The sequence below is a fragment of the Eleutherodactylus coqui genome, chromosome 1, assembly GCF_035609145.1.
Source record: "Eleutherodactylus coqui strain aEleCoq1 chromosome 1, aEleCoq1.hap1, whole genome shotgun sequence".
NCBI lineage: Eukaryota > Metazoa > Chordata > Amphibia > Anura > Eleutherodactylidae > Eleutherodactylus > Eleutherodactylus coqui.
In genome coordinates this window covers 414,073,721-414,095,786 of record NC_089837.1, presented here as the reverse complement: position 1 = coordinate 414,095,786, position 22,066 = coordinate 414,073,721, and the positions used below count along the sequence as shown (strand labels likewise).

The window sequence follows — 22,066 nt, the reverse complement described above, 5'->3', positions numbered from 1 at the left end:
TAATATAGGGTTTTTTTAGCGCCATTACACTTAAGTTCAATAGCTGTACAAGTCGATCGTTCATGCGGCTGGCAGCTATTCCTCCTCATCTTCCCATATGCAGGCAAGTGTTCTCAAGAGGGAGTAAAAACACGTGCGGCTCAAGGATTGGACATGTTGAATTCAACATGTCCAATCCTATCTTTCCCCCAACATCAGCCAAACATCCAATACACATTAGATGATCAGCCAGCCCCTGAAAAATTGCCAGGTTTGTTCGACCTTAGATGAATGTCTATGGCCACCTTTACGATATTAACTTGAAGGGAAAGCCGGAATTCCATACTCACTGCATTTGTCCCATAGGATATTCAGCTTGTCTCTACAGTCTAATTCCTAAGGGCATTGAAAATGGAAGTCTGCAATCTGTTAAAGGTGTACAGAAGGATCCAACTTCTAAAGCAGCCATTTGCCTGCTGCCAAAAAGGGACAAGAAAGCAGAACCAAAAGCACAGATGTGAATAAGCCATAAGGGATATTGAGAGTTAGGTAATTTCTTATTTGAAAAGGTTCAAAGATAAAGCTTCAATTTAAGGCACAGAGCAGTAATCTAGAAAACTAATAACCTAATAATAATGTACAGTAACATTTTACCAGTCCAGAAACTCCTCTAATAAAAAGTAGTTTGGCACTGATGGATGAGGTCTGGCGGCATCCAAAGGAAGACATGTCTTGTCAGCTTAAAGAGAATGGTGGTCTACAAAGCAAGGTGTGCCAAGAAGCAAAAGGTAAAGTATGCCAATACATGTGTCTGCATGTATATTTATGTAACTTGCCTTTTTGTCTCCTACACTAACTGAAAAGTAAATCTTACATAACTGGACATAGGATTTTAAATCTAATCTCATTTCATAAACAAAATACATTTGAACCTAGTTTCATATAGTTACTGTATGTCCCTGAAATTTAAGATATCCCCATCCTTTCCAGAGACCCTGCTTCATAGTATTTGGAGATTATGCTGTTGCTGAGCTGTCAGTCTGTGACTAATTCTCCTCCATTCCAGTCTTCTCTTGACAATATTGCATGCAGATCTCTCCTCTCTCATTTAGTTCTAATAGTCATTTGCCAATTGACGCAACTATTTTTTAAAACTGCCAATCACTGACTTTAGACGCCCATTTACATGTGTGTTTATTTTTCCATTTGTGTGCTGCCCATGTATATCACATACATCACACAAACATAGCCAATTAGTAAATTTCTAAAACATGGATATCAATTTTGTGCCAGTCTTCGTCACTTGTTGCCCTTTTCATTCAACTATTTTATTAAAAATCTTTTTTTTTTTTTATCATGTAAACATTTTATTTATCCATGCATTTATCCTTTCATGCGTTTCCAACTTTCTCCTGTCATGTACAACTAGCCTTTTTGTATAATTAGTTTTTGTACAATCAGCTTTCATGTATTGCAGTTTTAATGCCTTACTTTGTGCCTTGATCATTTTTTTATCCATCTAATCCATTATGTACCATTTTTGTTAAAATGATTGCCTCCATTTTATATTTTAGCACCCTGCTTTTCTTTGTCACCAACTTCCCACATTTCCACTTATACGCTATCATTCTACATAGTTCTGTACCCAGCATTACTGATTAACCCTTTCCAATCCACTGTCTGACTTCTAAAGACATTCTGATTGAAGGCTGTACAGCTCCGATGTTGGAAGCCGTCCAGCAGGGTATTCTTATTGTATATTACTGGCCCCTCTGTTGTCGGGGGCCTCTCAAGCATGTCCCATACTACAGTACTGGCTCTAGCCAGCAGATGGCACCATTATATAAGGGCAGAAAAAGAAATCCCCCTAGGAAACCCTGAATCCAAAATTGGATTGCAAAGGGTTAAGTCTTGCACCTCAAAACAAATTTAATTGCTGGTTCTAATACAATAAATGAGAAGTTGGTCAAAAATATTCAGGCCTACCATTTCTACTTTGTTTCTTGGAAGGTGGCATCATCCTACCAGCTGCTTTTTGCCTATTTACAAGTTAGAGTAATCTGATAGTAGAGCAGAGAAACAAGGGTGGTCGAATCTCCCACAGCTTTCCCACTTTGCAAAAGTTACTCTGTAGAAGGCGGTCTGGGTGTTGTAACTTCAAGGAGTTATTTATATCAAAGACTTTTATGGCATATCCTGTGGCTGCATCATAAAAATGATTGATTATTGGATATCTCCATTCATTTTCAATAGTTAAGGTAACAGTAGATGCAGGATAGGGAGAAGGAAGGGCCTCTTGAAGAATAGAAAAGACGACTAATGACCGACATCCTGGACCCCCATCAACGTTGCTACCTAACCAGGAGAACCAGCCCCCCTAACAAGGTCTGCGTAAAAAACTATTTAGTGATAAGAAAAAAAAAAACTCAAGTAAAGGGGTTGCCCACCTCTACACCGTTGATGACCTATCCTCAGAATAGGTCAACAGTAGCCGATTAGCCAGGACAAGTGACATGAATGGGACAAGCCAGTAGCTTAGATGTTAATATTGGAGACTGCAATGATTGCACAAATGCTGCAGCCCCTTCAATCAGCTGATCGATGGGCATCCCAAGCCGTGGACCCTCAACAATCAGATATTGCTGGCCTATCCCGATAGGTCATTAATGTGAAAAGGTAAATATCCACTTTTGATGAGGTTTGTAAGGTAGAATTTACCACTCAAGCCTGGATTAGTCTATTGGAGAATAAACACGATCATGTCTTATTTGATCAAAAATGATGATTTCTATTTCTGCAAAAGGCACCTTCTCTATAGAACCCTGTCCAGTAATCTAAATGTGGTTACGTTCTGGTACATTTGTTCCCCTATTATTTGTAGAATATTCTAACTCTTCTCCCTACATCACAATAAAACTCAATAGATGTTCCTGTGTAATGAGCTTACTCAGTACTACAACCAGGATTCCATCTACCCTGCATTCTTAAATATATATTTACTGCACAGAAAATTGAAATAGATGGGCATTTTTTATTGAGGAAATTATTTGGAATTTTCTAATATGCCTACAGTGTAATAGGGCGAGATGGAAACCAATCAAGGCAGTCAGCTTTAAATAATGGCTTATTAAAACACTTACTTCCGCTTGTAATAAATAGCAATTCAGGCACAGTTAAGTCGCCTATTTAAAGTACCACAATGAAATACTTTACTCCACACAACCGTGATGATGAAAATAACCTGATTAAGTATGCATGATCCTCATTTTCATCCTTCCTAGCTGCACATTAATACTCGTATAGACCAAGATCAGCCGTAACATTAAAACCATTGACAGGTAAAAAGTGAATAATATTGATTAGTTTGTGACAGTGGCACCTGTGAAGGGGTCAGTTATAGGGGGCAGCAAGTGGACAGTCAGTTCTTGAAATTGATGTGTTGTAAGCAGAAAAGATGGGCAAATGTAAATATACACTGTCAGAAAAAAAAAAAAAAATCAAGCCACTAGTTGTCATTTTACTGCAAAACCTGGCATGCAGTTACATCTCAGGCAGGCATGCAAATAATTAGAGTTGTGGTGTGATTGGATGAACAGTCTTGCCACCTGAGGCCCTAAACATGGTTCCACCCTTGGCCTATAAAAAGGTTCTCAGGGGCTCCTTGTGTGCAGTGGACCTCTTTTTCTGCTGGTTTCCGCTTGTTGACGATTAGACACCTCTACGACACAATTGAAGAGATGTTGCCCAGTTAACAGAGTCTGAGAGGGGGCACATTATTGGAATGTGAGAAGCTGGTATTGACAAATTGCCCACCACCTGGACCGTTCTGACCAGATTGTTAGGAAGTGTTGGATGCATGAGGGCATCAGGATGCCTACACCCGACTACCAGAACAGAGGATTACTTGATCATCTAACAAGCACCAGGTGATACCATCATTACAAGCCCCTGTTTCTGTCAATCATTTCCAGGTGCTTGGTTAAAGAACATTGGGTCCCACAAAGTGCATTAAGTGTACTGCCTTTGACACCCACCCATCATTGCCTCAATTTGTAGTGGTGTCCTGGACAAAACTGGACTACTAGAGTGGAACTGGGTTGTCTTAAGCAACAAATCCAGGTTTAATTTTAGCATGGATAATGGCCATGTTCAGGTCTGGAGACCTAGGGCTGAGCGTCCCAATCCTGCCTTTGATGTGGAGTGGCACACAGCTCCCACTGCTGGGGTAATGGTCTGGGGGGCCATCGTATACAATAGTAGGTCAGTGATATGTTCAGGATATCTTGCAGCCACGTGTTGCCCTCATATCGGCTTCAAAGAGGTATTTTCCAGCAGAATAATGCTCAGCAGCACACACAAGGGGGTTACAGGAATGTCTTCACAACATTTTCAGAGTTCTGTGGCCTGCTCAGTCACCACATTTATTGCCAATAGAAACATGTATGGGACCATCTGAGATGCCACCTTTGACAGTCTACAAGCTTGCCCAATCTAGAGACCGTTACAGAAAATGTGAACCGATATGCTGCAGGATACCATACGGAACCTGTATGCCTACATGCCCATGCGTATTACATCTTGCATCCAAGCTAGAGGTGGTCCAACAGGGTACAAGGGCCTCCATGCCCACCCGTATCACATCTTGTATCCAAGCTAGAGGCGGTACTACAGGGTACTAGAGCCTCCCTTCACAAGTTTAGTTTTCTGCAATGAATTATCCTTTTTCTCTAAAATTGTAATCACTCGTATCGACTCATATCAACATTCCAATCACATAAAGAAAGTTTCATTCCCAAAGACTATATAGATTCCTACCATGAGGACCTTGTTTATATACACATGAAATTATCATAATCTGATTTGGAAAAGGTTATATTTGCCTTTTATTCAAAAGAAGTCAATTAAAATAAAATTTTCAGATAGAATTTTAACATAACAGGATGACAGGACAAATGTTCTCAAGCTAATACGATGAATAGACAAAACACACAAACTATTCATCAACAAACTAATGAAATGCAAGTACATTATCTTTTCTCATTAGGGAGAGCACCTAGACAGTGAGTGAAGAGACTCAAAAGGCCATTCATGCTCTTCTGGGTAATATTCAAATAAGGGACATGAAATAATACCTCCCCAGTGCCACCTATTGGAAGGCAGCATTCCTTTAAGCAAAAGTTAGACTCTTTATATAAGCAAGTACACTGAAACAACACTGGTGTACTGCATATGCTAACTAGCCAACTAAACTACTGCTTGGATTCAGTTCACGAGTCCCTATATATAGTCAGATGGAAACTTCATGGAGGCTTTTTATTTAAAAACCTTGTTACATCAAAGCTAAAAGCTGCCGAGTACAACAACGCTTAAGTCAATTTAAAACTAATAGGCCACCAGTAGTAAGACACCTGCAACTACACAACACATAAGAGCTGGCATATACAAAAAGCATCATATATGTATTTTACTGGAGGGGAAGGGGGGGGGGGCAAAAAAGGATTGAATTCATACCAGTAGATGAAGCAATATTTTTTTCTACAAGGAAAAGTTGTTCCCATTCTTGAAAAATATATTGGTGTAATTGAGCCCTATAGGTTTCCATTTGCCCTCTGAAATTAATATAAGGAATTCTACAAATAACCATTTACTATTATGGTATAGAAATATGGCATTAATAAGGGCTTATTCACTCAGGCGTATGTTCTATCCGCGCATTTCACAGACTGCACAAGCTTATTAAAGCCTATGAGGCTATGGCCTCATGTCCATGGGGTTAAAATCCGCAGCGTTTTTCCCACACACGGATCCGCGCCCCATAGGAATGCATTGGACACCCGCAGGTAGTTAAATCCCTGCGGATGTCATTTTTCCCTTCAGGCGTGGATCCGTTACGGGAAAAAATCCGGACATGCTCCATTTTAGTGCGGGTCTCCCGCGGGGACGGCTCCCGCAGGCTTCTATTGAAGCCTATGGAAGCTGTCCGGATCCGCGGAACACCCATACCATAATTAAAACTCACCTGTCCTGGACGCTGCAGGTCTCCCTTCCTTCTTCGGCCTCGCGGATGTGCCCGGCGCATGTATGCGGCACGCTGCCGGCGTGCCGAGCACATCCGCCAGGCCGAAGAAAGAAGATCTGGCTGGGAAGAAAGGAAGAACCGCAGCGTCCGGAGAGGTGAGTTTATTCTTATTTTTTGGCCTCATGTCCGCGGGGCAGGAGGGACCCGCTGCGGAATCTCCATGAAGAATCCGCGGCGGGCCTGATTTTCACCGTGGACATGAGGCCTATAGGCTACACACACTCATCTCTATTTATGGGCAAGAATAGGACATGCAATGTGTACTGCCATGCAGATCGGAAAACACGTGAGTGGACAGAAGGCTCTATTCTTGGGAGCAACTCGCCCGTATGACAAAGCCGTGTAGCATTTGATTTCATAACTTTGACCGGTAAAGAGTTGTTAAGGCCGCCCGCACACGGGCGGGTCGGATTTGCACAAAAATGGAGCATGCTGCGATTTTTCTTCCGCGAGCAAAAACTGCAATTGGTTTCCGTTCATATGCAGGAAGAATCACTTTCCATAGCATGCTATGGATGGTATTTGCTGCGGAACCTGGCGTCGGACGCCCACTTCGGATTCAGCAATGCAAATCTGCCCGTGTGCAGGTGGCCTAAAAGACTAGAAAAAAGGGGTCTGATTTTTTTTTCCCCCACACAAATAGCACCACTCTGGAAGTGCAGCTTAGCAAAAGTCTCAGGCTTAAGATGAATGGCGGAATTTCCGTGCAGAAAGTATGCATGGCACTTTCGCCCGGTGTGAACCCAGCCTAATGCCCCCGCTCACACAGACTTTTTTTCCCCCAGAGTTTAGCGCTGCATTTTTAGCACAGCACTAAACACTGTCAGAGGCTCCCATTGTTTTCAATGGAGCCCCTCACGTAGCCTCGGACATCCACTCTATAGCGGCGCTTTTCAGCGCCACCATTTTCGAGCAGAGCCTTTCAATTTTTGGGTGTTTAGTGCTCTTCATCAATGATGAGGAGTGCTAAAAGCTGGTGTCGGCCACAGCATTGCTGTGGCCAAAAACAAAGATAAAATACCGCAAAGTGATGCAATTTAAGTTGCTGCGCTTTCAGCAACTCCTGTGTGAGGGAGGCCTAAGAAATCCTAAACCCAAGAATCCTGATAAAGATCCTCTAAGCCTCCATATGATATTTCAATGATTGCATGAAAATCATTTAGCTGTAAAATACTATTCCAATAAAGATAGGGAAGTTTAAAAGGGCATAAACATTCGGAGAGCCTTATTATTGAGTAGCACTGCCTTGTAGGACTGGTAAAGCAAAGACTTCAACAGGATGGGAATCGGTTTTACCATAATTCGTATTGTTGAAGGACTCTGAATGGGTCAATTAATGACCATATCTTTACACTGGGCAGAACAAAAACTGGTCATTGTGTACCAGCTATACCCAGAGCAAACAGATTTGAGCAGGCATCTGATTGGTCTCTTTAAAGGAGTTGTAAACTATTAATGACCTAGCCTCAGGATAAATCAATAGTTGATTAGTGTGGGTTCGTTGCCTGGGTCACCTGCCAGTCAGCTGTTCACAGGGCAAGTGCACTGAATGGAAATCTGCAGGAAGCAGACAGCTCTGTTCTTACTGTAGGGGCCAGACTTGGTATTGCAGTCCAAATTCCAACTGAAATGAATGAAAACTTTGTCTGCAATACCAAACTTGGCCACTGCAGTAGGAACTGAACTGTCTATGTCCTGCAGAATTCAGCTCAGTACCTAAGTGCATTGGCCTGGCAAACAACTTATTGAAGTAGTCTCGGGTAGCAGACCCCTACCTGTCTACTATTGGTGACTTATAAAGGATAGGCCAATAATAGTCTACAACCAGACAAACCCTTTAAATACAGTGAAACAAGACAGTTCTCATGTGAAGTAGACTGCTGTATATTATAAAGTCTGCTTACCACTTGTTCAGATTCCAGTAGCTCGGTTTTGACTCTTGCTGCCGGCATCCCATCCAGCATTAACATTCTGCTTTCAAAGAGGTCTGTTCTACAACAGGAAAAAGAATTGTGTGAGCCAAGAAACTTGTGTCCAAAAATGAAATTTTTATTTCATTTAAATCTTAACATATTTTAAAGATAAACAGAGGAAACTGAATGCTGAGGAGTCATTTCTCTTTACTAGATTACACTGCAGGGGTGGTATTATCAGGCGGAACTATCATGAGATGCTTTTAAACAGTGTCTATGGGCTACATCTAGAGATATGTTTAATTAGCAAAAAAAAAATAAATCCAAAAACATATCCAGTAAAGTATTCAAGGTCAAACAAATGCCAAAAGGGCATACATGTTATACTAGCATGTTTAGGGCTAATGCCCACGACCAGATTTCGGCTGCGTTGTACGCACCCTTAAATCAGATAATCGATGGGATATTTGCCATTAAAACTGTTGACAGCCTGAATCATTACACCAATTCTTACTTTATATTACAATGTCAGGCTTATCCAACAAAAATACTGTGGAGCATTATACTTTACGGTTACAATTGAGTGTCATGTAGAGGTCCTTGTGAGTTATGGACACTTTTCCAGCTTGTGTGTTAAGAGCATGCATCAGAGATGGATTTGGAATATCTGCCAGAACTCTATGGAAACTTCCACTGCAAGTCAATACTGCAACTCCAACTCCATGGGGATTTTTTTTTCCATTTTGCACGTTACAGTCGGATTTACAATGTTTACTTGAAGGATCTCTGACTAGATCATCTTACATCTATACCCAAAAGTTAGGAATCTCGCAAAGTCTGTTTAATTTAGTAAAATAAAACCAAGTCAAGTAGTAACAGGCATCAATTTGTTATTTAAAGGGGTGGTCTCGCGAAACCAAGTGGGGTTATACACTTCCGTATGGCCATATTAATGCACTTTGTAATGTACATTGTGCATTAAATATGAGCCATACAGAAGTTATTCCACTTACCTGCTCCGTTGCTAGCGTCCTCGTCTCCATGGTTCCGTCTAAATTCGCTGGCAGCTTGCTTTTTTAGACGCGCTTGCGCAGTCCGGTCTTCTCCATTCAGCACGAGCCGCTTCAGTGTGCTCCCCGCTACAGCTCTTCTGCGCATGCGCAGACGAGCTGTCACTGCTCGGGAGCGCGCTGAAGCGGCCATTCTGCACCATCCTCTGTTAGAGGAAGGTGCAGAAACTGGAGCTGCCCAGCGGAGAAGACCAGCCCAGCCGCCCCGAGAAGCCTCCCAGGTAAGTGATGGGTCGGGGGGGGCTGCCGCTACGCCGGGCTGCGCCGGGGGGGGCTGCCGCTGCGCCGGGGGGGGCTGCCGCTGCGCCGGGGGGGCTGTCGCTAGGCCGGGGGGGCTGTCGCTGCGATGGGGGGGGCTGTCGCTAGGCCGGGGGGGCTGTCGCTGCGCCGGGGGAGCTAGCGCTAGGCCGGGGGGGCTGTCGCTGCGATGGGGGGGGCTGTCGCTGCGATGGGGGGGGCTGTCGCTGCGATGGGGGGGGCTGTCGCTAGGCCGGGGGGGCTGTCGCTAGGCCGGGGGGGCTGTCGCTGCGATGGGGGGGGGCTGTCGCTGCGATGGGGGGGGGCTGTCGCTAGGCCGGGGGGGCTGTCGCTAGGCCGGGGGGGCTGTCGCTAGGCCGGGGGAGCTAGCGCTAGGCCGGGGGGGCTGTCGCTGCGATGGGGGGGCTGTCGCTAGGCCGGGGGGGCTGTCGCTGCGCCGGGGGAACTAGCGCTGGGGAGCCGGGGGCTAGCGCCGGTTACCTGCTGTCTGGTCGGCGGCTGCGGGGCGTCTGGTCGGCGGCTGCGATGCGTCCGGTTGCCATGGAGACACAGCTGGCGGCGTCTCGGGAGCGCGCACGTCGGGCTGCAGCGAGCGACTGGGAAAGAGCCGGCGGCCATCTTGAGGAAACTTTTATAACTTGCTGAAACGCTGGAACGGTAAGTACGAACCAGCTAGAAATGTCATTTACAGGGGGGCTTAGTAATGTGTGTTTAATGGGGGGGACTGGGCAAAAAAAAAAATTAACTGCTTCCTCGAGACATCTCCTTTAACTCTTCAAAACATAACCATGCTGCATCGTTTCTGCAGTCGGATGATACAGTGCGTTCATGGCTTTTACAATGAAATGAACGACCAATATAAAATATAGATGCAAGTATGTTTTTTTTTATATCCTACTTTAAAAATCCTTATAAAAACCAATGATTTATGTAGATAAAAACACTTATGTTTTTAATAAATTGTACACAACATTAAAGTCAGATGACTATACACATCTAATGATCTAAAAGACTTGCTACATTTCTCATCTAAGCATGTTACATGTGTTAGAAGCTCCAGGTAACATCAAGAGGACACCTAGTAGCCGCGTCCTGGAGGTGCGCATACACCTTCAATAGCTGTTCGGGAATGCTCAGACCACTGCCATTTCTCCGAAACTAAACATGCATGTGTTCTACATGGTGGAAAATTATCTCCAGGAAGATCAAAAGAATCGGGCACTGAAATTGAAAACCGGATGGTTCCATAGGTCTCCGATTTCAGGACATCGGCAGCACACTTTTTTTTCCCCCCTCCCACAAATTCATAAGGAAGGTTTCATGCATTTTCCATCACATGCCATTTTCTCCTAAAATGCACTGGACAGAAGGCAGGGCCTAAAGAGACACTATATAGGAGGGCCAATGCGTTGGTAATACAGACCTATATGGACTTTGCACCACCACAAAGTGGTGGTTAGTCACTGGCAGCTTACAGTAGAAGCAGTGACTGCTAATGACCTATAAAATGTATGCAGAGGCGTTTGAAATATAATGTACTGTAAGTCAGACCAATTACACACCAATGAGAAAATGATTATTGGATCAGAACTAAATTCTCCTGTATGTAGTAATGGAGCGGTCATACTATATTGTAATTAAAGCTCATTTACCTGTGTCAAAATTTTAAAGGGCCACTCCAGAAAAAACAAAAACACATTTTACTGAGCCCCTCACCTGAATGTATCTATGTATATTCGAGTTCCTTCCATGCAGTGCAGCCTTCTGTCTGATACTTAGCAGGCACCATCTTGATTCTCAGATTTCTCCGTGCCCACTTTCTCTATACTCTGCCACTATACTCCTATAATGCAACAGCATTGCATGACAAGCTACAGACACAGTACCATCTCTGCCTGCAGAGAGGACATTGCCATTACCATCTGTATTCACCTAAATAAACTAAAGACCATAAATATACAGCCAGAAGAATGAGCTGTAACCTCCATTATAACTGACAGGAGCATCTAATCAGCGGTAATTGTGATAGGAGTGTCTGTGTCTTCTTCTAAAGAGCTTGTGCAACAGGATCCATTACACAGGAATTATGAGGACTGCAAAACAGACTAATTTGAGAACACAAACCCAAGCAAGTCTGAGCTGGTCAGAATTGGGATCACATGTCTAGTTGTCGCAAATTAAATGGAAATAGACAGACATTCTCCAAACTACTAACAAAAGGCTCACCGATTCATGCCGCTCGTGTCAAAATTCTATCAGCATTGTGTAACAGAAATCTGGATTGGTCTCACCAGGTGATGTTTTTCCACTGATCTGTGATCCAGCTTTTGCATAGTTTTGTCCACTCAAGTCTTGCATTTCTGTTTTAGGCAGCAATACCATTTGAACTAGTCATTTATTATAGCCCATCCATGATAGTTGGAGCATTGTACTCGGCTGTAGTTTGCTTAATTATACACGGTCTGCGCATTAGAACAATTCTTGACATCCTCCTCTGACCCCTTTCATCAATGGAGTGGTTTATATCCACAGGATCCCCCTTCACTGAGTGTCTTTCCTCAGTCACACCATTCGCAGTATAAGATTAAGTGAAGAAGTGACAGCATCAACGGTGTAGTAAAAATAAAAAGATCTTTATTGTTCCATGTTACAGGATGAAACTTTTCACCATTCTCAGTATACTCAACACCGTTGCATGAGAAAGCCCTGTGGGGTTGGCAGTTTTTGTTTTTTTAAATACTGGCCCTGGATAGCTTGCACCAATGACCATTCCTCTTGCGAAGTTGCTCAGATGTACTACGGCACACCAATGCACAATATGAGCAAACACCCTTAAATGTCACAATAAAGGATGCTTTAAACTGGCAATATAAAGCAAGAGCACTCTATTATCTGCTATTTGTACATAATGGGAGGCTGCAGTAATTTGTACCAGTGCATTCAAGTGTAGAGCACCCATAATTCACAAGGCAGTGTACTACAGAACGGCAATTATATATCTACTTGAGAGAGATCTTGTCTTAGCAAGAGCTTAATATCCCTGACAATGTGACAAGTCAGCACTGCAAGTTTGGCTGAATTTCAGGGACTTGACCTGCTTCAGACACCATCTCACCTCAATATTCTGGCATCACATCCTGTTCTCTGCTTCTTCAATTAAGCTTAAATGGGACACTTCATTTTGTACAAACTTCATCAAGCCATTTCTCAGCTTTTTCGAGATTTTTATCTGCTTTAACTGTTGACCTTTCTAAATTTATCATAACACTCTACAGATTTTAGAGCAAATTAGGTCTTGGCTATTTTAGGTCTGCTGTGCATATAGGACCAAATCAAAAATGTCATCTGAATCAGTGATTTTTAAAGAAGCTGAATAATAAAACGCGAACCCTGGATAGAACTATTAATGTATCAAACAGACCACTTTGGTCTCCATTTGACATGGTTCTTGTTCTTTTTTTTGGCATTTTAGGAGGACAGAAAAGCATACTCTACTAAGATTTTCGGTCCTGATATACTGCCAGAAAGGAAGGGAAACTGTCAACACGGACACCAAAGTGATCTCTGTTTGATACACTAATAGTTCTATCCAGGGTTCCTTTGGAATGGAATTTTTTTTGCATTTCAGCGGAAACAGAGGACGGAAATCGATAGCAGAAACAAAAATGCTGTGTCTAAAAGATCTTTAGTGATCTCATAGAAAAATTGCCACTAGATAAAGAAGTGTAATATTAATTCATAACTTTTGGAAAGCCATCTAAACCGGCTAAAGATATAGGATTCTTGCATTAACTAATATATCTCAAACAAAAAGTACATTTTGGTTTCTGCCAGGATTGACATAAAAACCTTTCTGCACTCAAGTGTTCCCTGTTATTGAAGTGTCAAGCTATTTTCATGACTGTTATGTTTTGAGCGAAGCACACTCAATGCTTCCAGCAAGGATCTTGGAGAGGAAGTACTTATTTATACATAGAGTTGGTTTAATACCAGCTACTGAAAATGCCATGCTACAACGGGAGACTGCAGGATCAACTCCCACAACATCTACTTTCCATGATTACAGACAAGTCACATGGTATTGGGTTGGTGATCAGATAGTATTATAAATGACATCTTTAGCAATGGTATTCTTGTAATTTAGTACCACACAGTGATTTGAATAAAGATATAAAATTATGTCAACCTTCCACAAAACAACTCTTGTAAAACAACCATTAAAAAGGAAAAAAAGAGTAAATTATATTAATGTTTAAACTCATTTTAGCAGTTTTTTTCTCCAGTCTTTGCTCCCCATAGGGGACCAGAACTTGCGATTGTTTGATCGCTCGTAAAGTACAATGCAATACCATAATATTGCATTATACCATGCTTTGCCAATCCATCAAGCCATGCCTTCAGAGGGCCCCAGGCTGCATTGGCAATTTGGTAGCCGAATGGTACCCCGCGATCTCATGGTATGGGAGGGTTACTCAGGACCCAGTCATACCAATTAGGGCATTTAAAGGGTTAATAGCTGCAATCAGAGTTCACCCTGATCAAAGCTGTGGGTGGGTGTCAGCTGTGTTCCGCCCCATACAAGCCCTGCATGCTCAGGACGTAAAAATACGCCCTGGGACATGAAGGGGATAAAGATGGCTTGACCATTATACAGAACAAGCACTTGTACCTCTTGCTAAGCTCATGAGCAGGGCCTTCACTTCTATTGCGCAAATTCTTTATTAGTTTATTATATGTAAAGTCTGATTTTCTAGTCTACCCTTTTACTTGTAAAGTGCTGCAGAATATGTTGCTGCTATGTAAAAGGGATTATTTCTCATGTTGTTGTAATCTTTTAGTGTCCATCTCAATCACCCGCAAGCAAACGCATCCTTCTATTATGCTGAACTTACCAGAATACTTCACATGACGGACTGCACAAAAGGTAACATAACCTGTGTCATTTTCCTGCTGCCTGTTAATAGGTGTTTCAATTTACTGTACCCTTTTCACTTTGCCAGGTAATTGTAATACAGCCATTTGCTCTGTGCAGAAAGAATGGACTTTTATCCAGCACAGTATTGTTTTCACGTCTCCAGCAATTTAGTTATGTGCAAACAAGGAGACAAACCGTTATGTTAAAAGCTTCAAAAATAAACTCTCACCCTCTAAATTCCATTCATACCATATCCAAATGATACCGAAGCATCACAAAGGGCTTCATATCAAACATTGTAATTTAATACATTTTAAGGCTTTTTCAGGTGAAAACCAATCCTCAGTTTAGGCCAACACCACCAGATTGGCAGGGGTCCGCCGTATGGGTCCCTTGTTAATGGAGTTGGTGAGAAGGTGCAGACAGCTAAACTCTCAATCTGTAGCACAGTAGCAGAACCCCTTGAATGTAGTTGTCGGTGTATTGACATGGACAGGGCTGAACACATTCCCGGAGCCTGAGCGTATATACATTTGCTACTGCTGCCAGTGTTGGACCAGCATGCCTTCAGCCCACCAGGGCAGATAATTCTGAGGGTCTATGATCAATCCATACAGAACATTCCATGTTCGTTTTTAAAATTACATCCTAAATTGAACCGTTTGTATGCAGTCACATAGATCATAGCATTAATTTATCAATCTATAAGAAATGTCCCCAGCAGCAAGTTATTGCCAAAGTCATGTTTTTGCTGAACCTTTGAAGCCCAAGGTTTAAAACACGCATACATTTGCATTGGATCACATAGTTCAGTGTGCAGTACTGCATCACTGTGGCTGCAGATCAAGCCAGATGACCAAAAGACTAGGCTGTAGATGACTGTTGCAACTCATAGCAGTACAGCATCAGCATGTGGGAGGATGGAAAGCTTCCCTCCCAGCAGTGATCGGGTCCAGTTAAGCGTTGAGGATGGGCGAGAATACCAATGTAGCAAAATCATTATGATGGTGGAATATATATAAAATCAAGCTCACCAATCAAATCCAGGCATTTGTATGTAAGGCACATGCTTGCATAGACAAAGCATGAAAATTAAGTAAATTGTAGAAAAAAGGCACCGCAATCCAATCAAAAACATTCATGAAGACTCAAATTTCAAAACAAAATGTTCCCAATCTCTGCTGTGACTAGAGAGACCAACATGTTTATGGTACATATGATGAGATCACATGCCAAAGAAATATAAACTACAAGAGCAGTGTCAAATGTAGAATGATGAATGCAATAGATCTTACATCCAGGGTGGAGTACAGTTACAGACTGCCACAGTAACATAGGCATTGTTATACACGTGGAAGAGGGCTGTCTGTGGTTGGATGAAGATAGCAAGGTTCAAGGTCCAGCCAGACGAGTGCATGCCTCCAGGACAAAGCCATATGCGCCAAGAAGGGCTGCAGACCAAGCTGGAGTAGCTGACCCAATATTAAAGCTTATGAGAACTGCAAAAAAGTATCTCCTTGCCTCCATCTGTCAACTACTAAAACTGTCACACCTAACTTGCATTCAGTGTAACATTTAAGCAAGACCGTCCTACTGTCCTTGTAGAGGTAATGCATCAGTGATTGCTTAACCTGGAAAGACATTTATGTATGTACCGTGTTTCCCCGAAAATAAGGCACCCCCTGAAAATAAGGCACCCGTGAAATTGGCAGAAGTCCCAAATATAAGGCACCCCCCTGATAGTAAGGCATAGTAAAGTGTGCAGGCAAGTCAAGAGGCCTGTCCCCTGCTGCCATCCCGGTTGTCTCCTACCTCCAGATGTATAGGTAGATCTGCAGACAGTCTGGTATTATCCTGTCCCTGCTGTGCTGTACGAGTGTGCTGTTGTGAGCTACCCTTGCTGGCTGGAAAAGTCCATACTGTACGTTCTGTTCCTGCTGTATATGTCTGCTGTGATGAGCTCCCCCCGGTGGCCGGAAGCTGCAATACCATCCCTGCTTACAAGTGGTACAGGAACTTCTGTCTGCAGACAGGTACGTTACTTTACAGCCCTTATTTTTTTATGGCTCTGTGTGTGAGTCAAGAAACCTGTGTGTGATTCTTAAGGCTGGGTTCTCACAGAGCGTATTTCCAGCGGAAATCTCGCAGTTTGGCCACAGCGATAAACAGCAAGATTTCCGCCGGGAAAGCGCTGCCTCAAAACCCACGGCACTCAGCCGCTTGTTTTGAAGTGACCTGGCTGCACGCTTTTCCGTTTCTGTGGCCGGTGAATCCGCACCACAACACCGGCTTCTCCCAGCTTTGCCGTGACAGATTTGCTGTCCCATGTGGACGAGATTTCTGAGAAATTTCGTCCACAAAGCTGGCCAATTGAGGGATTTGCAGCCACAGACGGATTTGCCGCAGCGAAATAAGACACCCCCTGAAAATAAGATGTAGCGCATATTTGGGAGCAAAAATAAATATAAGACGCGTCTTATTTTCAGGGAAACAGGGTAGATTCACAGCAGATTGGTAACTGAACCTCGTGTGTAATTAAACCATGCGGTATGAGTGGATGAAGCATAAAAAGTTAATTTTGAAGGCACTCTTAATTTTAGTAAGGGGTACTGTAGCAGATTCTGGGCCACTGTGATTGGTACCATTATGAGGGTACTGAAGTACCAAAGAAGGTTTCCATAGTACACTACCCAAACCACAGCTACCAATTCCTGTTTTGAAATGGTTGCCAACCTTTGTTGAAGCCCGGGTGCTTTGTCTGGTAAGAACCCAGAAGAAAGTTTTGGAAGTCCAGATATTTACCAGATCATCTCAAAAGAAAGCTGTACTCCTTTTCTTTAAATAGCTTTCTATCAATTCAATTAGAGTCTTTATAGCATATTAATGTGATCAAGAATAGTCAAACCCCACCGTTTGGTGATTCGGAAGCAGGTACACCAAACAGCATACTAAATAAGAATAATGCCTTTTTTACATGTGATTTAAGAAGTGTGGTGAAGTTTTACTGCATGATCACAGACACAATGCAATAAAACATCCCTACGGCTGACTAGTTTGCAGACAAAGAAGAATGAGCATAGGCTGCTATATATCCCAGAGGAGGCCAAAGCTAGATAGCACACAGATTATCCTACCTAGTGCTGAAAGAATGAAGAGATAAAGTAGACACAAAGAACACTTCAGGAAAGCCAGGTTTAATGAACCGTTAGAATATGATTAGAGTTTAATGTGCCTTTTAGTATTTTGTGCCTATTTACTAATCATAAAGCTTAACTGTTCGTTTACTGTCATCTAATACAATACCAATCAGGTTGGAAAAAGAAACATGGTTCTTGAAGTAGAAAAGCATATTTAATTAATTATACTTTTTTTTAACCAATTTTTGCGTGTTTTATTTCACACTTTGTCTTTAGGCTCTAAAAACATCATCTGTATTAAAGGCTTTATTCTAAGCTTCCATTACAACACAATTTTTGGCATCCAAACAGACAGCATACTGGAACCTGGGAGACCCTATTATAAGTGAATGGGATCTGTCGAGTATCGGTGGTATCGATCATACACTCATTGTCAAAATCAAGCACAGAGATGGAGTTGTTCAAATTGATTGAAACTTTGTATATGTGATTGTGACACTGATAAAAGTTATTGCAATCAGAGCAAAAAGGATAATTTATTGTTGAAAACTAAACACTTGAAGGGGAGGGGGGGGCTCTACAACCCTGTTGGGCCGCCTCCAGGTTGGAAGGGATATGGGCGGGCATGGAGGCACACAGATTCTATATAGTATGCTGCTGCATATCGGTCCACATTTGCTCTAAGTGAACCTTTAGATCATGCAAAGTCGTAGGCTACTGAAGTTAGCATCCCAAATACGTACTATTGGTGATTAATCTGACAATCGGGCAGGCCACGGAAGTGTGACAATGTTGTGAAGGCATTCTTGTGACACCCTCACTTTGTGCAGTTGAGCATTATCCTGCTGGAAAATGCCTCTTGGAAGTCCTGCCATAAGAGGAACACATGTGGCTGCAGGATGTTCTGGACTGTCATATGCGATGGCCCCTCAGACAATCACACCAACAATGAGGGCCAGTGTGCCATAGCAAAGACAGGATTGAGGCACAGACCTCTAGCTGCCTAAACACGAACATGGGTGTTGTCAGTCCGCAAATTAAAACTGGATTCCTTAGGAGACCAAATGTCCTTCAGTCAAGCCTGGAAATGGTTCTAACAGACACAGGAGCCTGTAACCATGGAGCCACTTGTACCTGGATAGTGGACAACGAAACAATTGGAGCTGCTCAGGCTTGTCGGACGATCAGATGATCCTTTCTGTTGGTGGTCTATCAAGAGTGTCCTGAGCCCTGTTGCATGGTATGCATGCCCTCACACATCGCCTGGTCACAATGCCTCCTAACAGTCTGGTCAGAAAGGCCCCGGGGGCGGGCAATTCATCGATACGACCATTCAGCTTCTCACATTCCAATAACGCGTCCCTCTCAGACTCTGTTAGTTGGGTGAAATCTTTTATTATATTGTAAAAGGCACCTTTTTATAGGCCAAGGGTAAAATCACTTTTAGGGCCTCAGATGTCAAGACTGTTCATCTAATCACACCACAACTCTAATGTTAAATTTGTATATCTGCCTGAGATATGACTGCATGCCGGGTTTTACAGCAAAATGACAACTCCTCTTAGGTGCTTGATTTTCTTTGACAAAGAGAAACAATACTCATGAAAATTAAGCCACTCGTTTTATTAATAATTTGACAGGTTCCACTAAAGAATATGTTACATTGAAAACTGCATTCTCAAGTAGTGGTGTAACTATAGGGGATGCAGGGGATGTGGTTGCTTCCGGGCCCAAGAACCTAAGGGCGCATTCAGACGACCGTATATCGGCCGAGTATGCACTTAGCTCCGCCCCTCACCACTATTTGCAATGGGAGGGGGCGGGAGCTCAGAACACTGCTCCCGACTCTTCCAGCCTCCTCCCCCTGCAGAGAGGGACGCCGTAAATCGGCTGGGCGTGAAAACCCAGCTGATATACAGTCATCTGAATGCGCCCTTAGGGGGCATATAAGGCCCATCTTCTCCATATAGTAAGCCTAGTACTATAAATAAAGCATTATAGTTGGGACCTGGTTACAGATTTTGCATTGGGGCCCAGAAGCTTCAAGTTACCCCTCTGTCCTTGCCTGAGCCAAAACATTTGAGAACAAAAAGTAGTTAAAGGATACTTTTTACTGCTGGAGTAGATTAAAGATGACAAGTTAGGACTCAGACTCATGTGATGTCCATGCATGCCTTAGGAATTGGTTAAATTGTCTTGGAAGCTTGTTCTGACCTTTTTCTACACTTAGATAACACAGTAAATTACTTCACTGCTACAGTGTTAGGACTCTTTCACATTTGCACTTCTGGGTTCTGTTTTCCTGTGCAGTTATGGGAGAAAAAAAAAAAAAAAAACACAAAAAAAAAAAACGACACCTAGTAGCCAAATGGTGCCGTCATATGAGGAACCTAACAAATGCTATTGACTATAATGGGGTCCATTCAGCTCATGGCCGAACGTCCTGCACTTTACAGGACAAAATAGCGCAGCATGCTGAACTATTCAGTTCTTTTTTTAATGGAGTGCGGCAACAAAGGGTTCTAAAAAGAAGGCGATAACACACCTATATTGTACTATAGATATTTAAATTCCCCATTTGCTGTGTGCTATTATAAATAAGCGCAACATGCTCCTCAGAAGGGCCAACGAACTGGCAATTCTGTTATCAGCAAAACATTATGAGAATGTTTGAGGTTGTCATCAAGACACTGAGGAGCAACTAAATGGTACAAAGCAAAGTAAATTCTAATAGGACTCCTAGGAGACAGTTAGTCCTGCTTAGTCCATCCATACAAAGACTGCTTTCCCTGTAATTGTCACAGAAGTCTGTCAGTCTGTGTGGGCGAGGTAAGCAGGACTCATGGATTCTGCCGAAAGTCCAGTCAGGATTTACTACTTTCTACTCCGAAAACCTGCTCCAAAAATCATATAAACCTTTATTATCAGAGAGTGCAGTTTCTCCATCTCTAGTATACCTTAGGCCAGGCTCACACAAACGGGTCACATTCTGCTTGCGGATATCCAAAGTGGAAGACCTGCATATGATCGCTAAAGCGAATTACGTATGGTTGCATGTGTGCAGCTTTCTGCGTGGATGTATGGCATATGGACAGCGTATGGTCTGTGCGGAAAACTGATCGCAAGCAGGGAATGGCATCGAATAGTTGCCCAACCTCCTAGAAACACCTCATCATCGCTCAGGTGACATTCCCTTATGCCGTCGTGGCGGGATGTTCTGAGAGCCTTCAGACCGGGATACTGCCCTCCAGGCTCGGCTGGTTTATACTACTGGAAGTAGTAAACTCTTATTATTGAGGAGGAAGAGCGCAGAACTAGTAGAGGTTGCAGACAGCAGTCTGGAAGGTGTGTTGCTGTGTGTTCGCTGTAGCCACGCGTGATACACAGTAATTTGCAGGCAATCAAACACATTGCCATACGTTGTTCCGCTCACATTTGTGTGTAGGAATTGCATAATACACAAGCTCAAAAAAAATGTAGCATGTTCTATTTTGCAGCGTATTACCAATGATGATTGTCGTGTGAATAATCGTTAGATGGAGTTATTGCACGATGAGTTGTTGTTAGGTGTAACTGCATGCAGCGACTGAACAATCAGCGATACATCATTTGATTACCGCAGTTAGGATCTTTAATGCAAGCCTAACAGTCATTCGTCTGCTGCAAATAATCTCTTATAAAACATGCCTTGTAGAAATTTACTGAATGGAAAGCAGCGATAGAAGGTTGACTCAGTGAGAGAAACCAAGTAATCTTGTAGATCTGATACCTTTTATGGCTAACAAAAATACATGATGTTATAGCGAGCTTTCAAACCTACTTAATGGGATAGATCTGAAGAGAGGTGTGTGTATAATTAAATATATATATTATATATATTCCAATACATATGAAAAAGGCACAGACATGGTGTGATTAATTTGCATTTAAAACAATACCAGACCAGGATGAGTAGAAGCCAGGTTATGTTCCACAAAATGATCAAAACTACCCAATTATTGCCCACTGTAAATGCATATCAAGCAAACAATATACAATCACTACCTCCCTGGTGGTTGCATATGCATGTTCCAATTTATCTCGGTCCCTTAAAATGCAATAACAAGAAGCTGCAGAAGTCAAATGGTGCAACAATTTTTTTTAATTGACCTATATTACAAAAATGACTGGCAGCCCAAAATGCATGCATATCCTTTAAAGCTAGACCTATTGATGAGTTTACATGCCAGATAATCTGAGCCTACAGGCTTCTGAGATGTAAATCTAACTAGGTTTCTTGAATGAAAATGTTAAACTAAATTCACTAAAATCAGTAGTCACCACACTCTATGATAAAGCCATCTGTCACATTAGAAAGCCGTACTTATGGCCATTATAGTACGGATTCTTTCCTCTATAAAAGGGATGGCAAAAGGAGTCGCGTATCCTTAATCTTGTGTCACAGACCCAGCTGAGAACCAATGTCCAACTCCAACATGTCCACAGGTAAATTCCTTCACCCCGTGATAGGATGTATTACACATGAATGGCCAACGCTGCATATTGTACAAACCTCAGGGATTCAGTCAGCAGGATCCAGCTATGCCGAGATCGTATTAATATCAGATATCCTTCTTATTACTGTTGGGTAAGTGAAGACTTCAGCAATTCCCCATTGTACAGATATATAAATGGTGGTGACATTATGCATACCGTTTCCCAGTATAATTAAATGG

At 42.6% G+C, this 22,066-nt stretch overlaps 1 protein-coding gene across 2 annotated transcripts in view; it reads right to left on the bottom strand.

Annotated features, from left to right (window-relative positions):
- Positions 1-22,066, bottom strand: part of KLF12 (KLF transcription factor 12) — a 165,409-nt gene that overhangs the window by 60,274 nt on the left and 83,069 nt on the right. For both annotated transcript variants that reach the window (XM_066581095.1, XM_066581085.1), the window contains exon 2: positions 7,963-8,050. In XM_066581095.1, the coding sequence (XP_066437192.1) occupies positions 7,963-8,028 (66 nt within the window). In that variant the 5' untranslated portion in view covers positions 8,029-8,050. The remainder of the gene's footprint in view (positions 1-7,962; positions 8,051-22,066) is intronic.